The 6,092-nt window shown below is 38.1% G+C and overlaps 1 protein-coding gene across 1 annotated transcript in view; it reads right to left on the bottom strand.

The window, feature by feature from the left end:
- Nucleotides 1-4,536, bottom strand: part of entpd1 (ectonucleoside triphosphate diphosphohydrolase 1) — a 16,843-nt gene extending 12,307 nt beyond the window's left edge. Inside the window, exon 1 of the mRNA XM_014007062.1 lies at nt 4,430-4,536. Within this exon, the coding sequence (XP_013862516.1) occupies nt 4,430-4,445 (16 nt within the window). The 5' untranslated portion in view covers nt 4,446-4,536. The remainder of the gene's footprint in view (nt 1-4,429) is intronic.
- Nucleotides 4,537-6,092: the final 1,556 nt, after the last annotated feature.

Raw genomic sequence — 6,092 nt, 5'->3', positions numbered from 1 at the left:
GATGTTTATTTTCTATTTAAACATAAAAACAGCATTTTAATAACAACTAAAGTTGACATAGATACTTTACTAGTATTTAAATGTATGCCTGAGAAACATAATATCGCCCCTTTAATTAATTAATTCATTTATCCTTATGTCAGAACCAACTATGAAGCTGATTTTAAGCTACTTTAATAGAGTCAACACTTTTGATTTGGGTTGCATGTTAAACTCTTAAGCTCTAGAAAACCAGTCGACAAGAGATGTTAAACTGCACGAAACAGGAGCCCCCTGTGGCTTTGGATCCTGGGAGGGGGGCAGAAAGATGAAACCGGAGGGCCTCCCGCCTTCCCAGTTTTTGAAAACTCAGTATRACAGTTCCAAAATTAACAGATCCCAGGAAAAACTACAACTGATTTCGACCTTATTTATCAAGCTCAGAATAATTCAACATTGAAGATTAAATCAAATCTGACAAATTTCAAATTTTCCTTTTTTTTTCCAGATTACAATTATTTTGAAGCGTCATAAGCAGTTTCAACACATTAGGTTTAGAATTCCCAATGGATTTATGTGACAAAAGATTTTTTTTTTAATTTATGTTAAAATAATAATGATTTGTTTGGACTTTTATTTGCATCATGTTAGTGTTAACTTCAGTAAAAATGACGGGGGAAAAAAATCCCACCCGTCACCCGGTGGTTTTAGCTCTGCTAACCAACCTGTCTGATTTTAATGTGCATCCTGTGAACATTTCCACACKAAGGCTTGCGTGATAAACAGAAAAACAACCAGAAGAGCAAAACCTTTTTACGGGTATATTGACTCATCTTTCCATCATGATACCACAAAGATAAACCTCAACTGCATCACCACTTGCGTTATGGCTGAATGTGTAACAATGTCCCCTTTCTGCCTCTCTTGCACTTTTTTTGGTCATCTCATGCAGTTTGTTTAAAGCTTTCAAAGAACAGATGGGAAGGATGTGTACTTTGTGAGTGGATCCAACTTTTAAATTGTGTATCCTGGAGTTAGTATGTTTGAAAAGGCGTGCATTTGCTTGAGTTGATACCCTGATGTGATGCAACGTTTTAACAACAAGCTTTAATCATAGACTTTGTCTGGTGAAGTCATTTTGTCTGGTGTTAGGTCTTAGCCAAGGTTCAAATTAAGACTTGATGCAGTGTCATTAAAGGAATTAGTCAGTCTGTGTCGTAAGGAATTCCCAGACTGAATCTGAACCAATTTGCACTCCAGCAGAACATGAAGGTAAATCATATGTCTGAGAAGTCACCTTAACAGTTTCTAACTCTGCTTTGGTTCAAGCATTTGTTTAAAATTACCAAAATATTTGCAATAATGTCGTAAAAATGATCTACTGATAACAGATGTGTTTTCCAACTCTCTGTAGTGCCTTTCCTCATATCAGACCTTGAGCTGTCATGGCCTCCATTTAACTCTTCATTTTTGTTTAGAGAGGTCAGAATTGGAAATACTTGTGGCATGATTGCACAATTGTGTGTGTGAGCGTGCGTGCATATGTGTTGACTCGGAAGTGTCTGCCAAGGACAGTTCGACTAAGCTGAATTTAAATGGTACTTCTTCATTTGTCTGTTTAGAAAATAGGATTAAACATTAGAGTTGAAATTAAAGTCATGGCTGGAATTTGCTGGGTGTGCAGTTTTTTTATACTTTTCTTAAACATGTAAATTATAAATGAACATGCGAACTTGAGTGTTCCCTGAAAGTCTGTTGATGTTCCAAGAGAGTCCATTCATGAGCTCATCCAGATAAACTCCTGCTTGGGTGAGCCCTGTTTCATTTCTCAGTAACGTGTTGAAACGATGTCGCAGCAGTTTTGTCAGATGTCAAAATCACTGTTATTAGTGAGGGATTGCACGTAATGCAAAGTTTAAAAACACTAGTTAAAAATACAAACTTTAGGTTTTTAATTTGACTGTGTGATATTAAACTGCATCAGCAAACTTTCTACAAAGCATAGTAAAAAAAAGTCTCTTTTCAACCAACTGACTAATTTAAACTTGCAAGGTTTTGTTTAGAATAAAAACTTCAACACTGTGGCCGTTTGGCAACATCTGGAAAAAGGAAATGTAAAAAATAATATAAAGAACAATAAATTATGTGTTGCCAAATGTGGCAACACAGAAAAAATAAGAAGTAGGACAGCGCCACAAACATTCTATTACCTGCACCTGCAATCTGGTGCAGAATAAACACTAATTGTAGCAAATGGCAACTTGACCTATATAATATAATGTGCTGAGCGAGCAGATGGCTTAACTGGTAAGGGTGTGCATGCTGTTCACAGAAAAACAAAAACATGTACATAAAATGTAGCTGTAATTGTAAAGTTCATCCTGCTTAAAATGTTGATGTTCAAGGCGACATTACTGACACGCCATGCAATAATTACACACAGACATCCATCCCAAAAACTGAAAATGTAAAGTTTTGTAATTGAAGCTTAAATTTTTGTTAAATACTTTAACTCTTTAACCCTACATTCCCAGTTGGTGGTTACTTCCTATTTATAGCCTGACTCACACTACCAGGGACTTTGAATTTGCATAATAATCTGTTCAAACGATTTGATTGGTTGTCTTCTTTTCAGTGACATCTCTTTTGACCAACTGGGTTCATCTATTAGCTCTCCAGAGCCCAAAAAGCATGGCAAACCCCTCATGTCCCACCTGTACGTGGTACACAATTGATTGACTAGAATCGGCCAATCAGCTCTGGGCTTCATTCTGACACCACAGCTGTGAAGCCAGTCATGTTACCTTTTATTTGATATGCAGCTTTGGAAATGAGAAAAAAATTGATGGTTGTAGTGTATTTTAACTTCAATAACTATTAGTTACAGTTACAAAAATTATGACTGCTGAAGTTAAAAATTTAGATTGACAGCTTTACATAGACTAGGCTTGTGAATTTACTCCAAAGCATTCAAGAGCAGTACTTAATTTTATTAGGGTTAGGGTTAGGGTTGGTATTGGGGTTGGGGTTAGGCCTGCAGGTTAACAGTTTTAATATTTTGTTCGTAAATAAAATTTATATTAAAATAAAGAAAAAATACTGATAGTTCTGTTTTTTGTTGTAGGCAGAGTTTATTGCTTTTTTATGTCATTGCTAATTAACCCATAAGCAGAGTGCATTTCAGGAACCTAAACCCGAAGGAACCCTGGTAGAAATAATTGAAATGGTTTTGCATCCTAATGCAATGTTTGGCTTTGATAATGTTACAGCATGTACTCCCCCCAGAAAAAAAATCAATGCAGTGACCTATTCTCATAGACAAACACAACAGTGATTCCCACACTGTAAGTGTAGATCAGCTCACAGCAGCCTTGAGTCATTATCAGGCTTTTAACTTTGATTTATTTTGGTTAGTCACACAATTTCCCTCACACAATGCGTTCATACTTATCCAAAAGCCATCTCACTTAGCGCTTCCATAAATGGCCTAATTGAGGTAGAATATGAAAAGGAAACCTCTTGCAGCATATGATGTGGAAATGAGAGGACACATTGATGCTTTCAAACAGGAAGTGGCTTGTCCTTTAATGTCACAAAGAACAGGCTGGCACTGACCCAGAGGTCAACCAGTCYATCCTGAATTTGAGGAAGGAAAATTAAACTGGCACTAATTGCTGACTTGTTGGTTTAAGTTGACATGAGGACCAGTCACTAAACACAAACACATTTGCTGTTGTGTACATTTTTTTTGTTGATGTCTAACCTCTGTGACTAAATGACCAAAGGCAAATATAAATTATCTAGATTAGAATAAACCTGATGTATTGTTGTTGTCATTCGGTTTTTGACTAATTTTAGGGTTCAGAAAAATATCTTTTGATGCATCACGCATTAGGTGACGAGAGGTAAATTCCCATTGTTTTATATTTCAACTTGAATGTGTGAAACCACTCAGTTCAAAGGAAACCAGAGTTCTGCTAATGCATTGTTCGTCTTCAACAATTGCCCCCATCTGCTCTAAATTTAGCAYGAGGCGTACTTGATGCAGCATCACTCGGCTAATTGCTTGATGGAGCCATCAGTCCAAACATAAAAATCTTGTGAGATAAAAATGACATTTACACTTTAGGCAGCGCTACCAACTGAGACATCACAGAGCTCTTGCCACCGTGAATTTTCCACACGTCACAATGAGTCACACGTGTAAAAATAAAACCTGTGGAAAAGTCTCACACCTGCGCGACCACATTGTTGCACATCTCCTACACAATGCGATGCCAGTCAGACAGTTGGAGGAAAACAGCGGATACTTTTACAGTCCGGTCTGCGGCTCTGTCCTGTTGCTGCCTCCGCTGAATAACAAGAGAGGTCTTACTTTTCAAAGTGCATGCATGCATGTGTGTGTGTGTGTGCGTGTGTGCGTGTGCACCAGTCATAGCAGTACACCTACCTCTTTGTGCAGACATGGGTTGTTTCTCAGTAGTAACACAATGCTCTTTCTATCCAGAGCCCCTTGCCGTCTCCCTCCCTCTCTCTCTTCCTCTTTCTCTGTGGTAACACAGCTCAGTGCTCAGTCTGACGTTTCTCACCACCTCCTTTCAAATACACTTGCTTTATTAGGAGAAGCTGAGCTTGCTCAGCCCACCCCCCTCCCACCCACCCCCCTGCCTGCTTCCAGGCGCCCTATGTTTACTCCCTTCTCTTCAGCTCCCTCCCTCCACCTTTGTCATTCTCTTTGCCACTGTCACTCTTTATATAAGCTCTCTGCGCTTTCATATTTCACAATTTACTCCACCCTTTTTAATATGCTTCTCCGTTCAAATGCCCTCTCTTTCCCCTACTGGTGTTTTCTTTTTATCATTGTCATCTTTGTCATTTTATGGCTGTCTATGTCATGTTCTCTATCTTGTAAAAAAATGGGTCAACATAAAAGCAGCGTTAGAGCCGAATGGTGGATTGAACCTGGAGGGATGTTTGGATTGGAGCGAAGCAGCCCTAAAACCTTGATTGACAAATGTCTTATCTGAACTTTATTAATTAAAAGTAAAAGTCCCGATGGYGCTATCGAACGCTGCAACTTCTAGTGAACTATGTTGGATTTCTTCATGTAGGGTGAGAGTGAAACTTGTAGGGACTACGCCAACCTGTGTACTCTGTATTTGCCCACCTTTATCAAGGCTACAAAACAAAGCCTTGGTTGTTTTTCTGAGTCATGGTCAAAAAACTCAACAACAAAAAAGAACACTTGCATTCTCATTTACGCTTCAACTACAAACAAGTTAAAATCAATGAACTTGTCTTTACTGCCAACAAAAAAAATAAACTTTACCATCAGCAGAAAACATTTGAAATGAGCAAAGTCAGCATGTATGTTTACTGTGGCTGTGGTTTTTTATTGTCACAACAGTAATTCTTATTTACTGAGATGATGAGCAAAGTATTTCCAAATGATGGTCAGGCCCTGWTGCTCAGTCCTACCATGTAAATTACTCGTCTGTCGTTATCTCAGTAAAAATCCATTGTTTAATGGATAATAGTTCAAATCAGTCAGGAAAAATGTAAAAAAATAAAAGAATAAACTAGAAGCACTCGGAGAGTGCAAACCTCCACCAAGACCGATTTCCCCCATCCCGTAATAGAGTTAATGCACAAAAGCAGAGATGGAAACACATTTGCCGAATAAGTTCTGACGTAGTGAACATTTAAGCAGCAGTATGCACGGGATTTCTTCCCGGTGGAGTCCAATGTGGAAAAAAAAAAGTCAGACGCGTCACCCGACGTTATTCATCGTCAAACTGGTGTCGGATTAAGCTCCTAAGTTTTCATCAGTCACATTTCACCATGTAAAACGTCTGTTTTATCCCCTTATATGAGTTTTGTAATGGTTTGACTCTCTTTATAAAGTGCCTGGCAGCTCTCTGTTTACAAGCCAAGTAGTGAGAAACTGTTTTGATTGATTGTTTCAGAAATGTGGTGTGTTTGAGGAAATGGGAAAAATAGGTTTTATGGTGCAGTCACGCACTTCCTGGTCACAAAACGTTCTGTAAATGTGCATATTATGGCAAAAAATTATTCATCATTAAATGTGCTATTAACATTACTTTTGTAAAGTT

The sequence above is a fragment of the Austrofundulus limnaeus genome, unplaced genomic scaffold (genome assembly GCF_001266775.1).
Source record: "Austrofundulus limnaeus strain Quisiro unplaced genomic scaffold, Austrofundulus_limnaeus-1.0 Scaffold39, whole genome shotgun sequence".
Classification (NCBI taxonomy): domain Eukaryota; kingdom Metazoa; phylum Chordata; class Actinopteri; order Cyprinodontiformes; family Rivulidae; genus Austrofundulus; species Austrofundulus limnaeus.
This window is presented reverse-complemented; position numbering and strand designations above follow the sequence as displayed.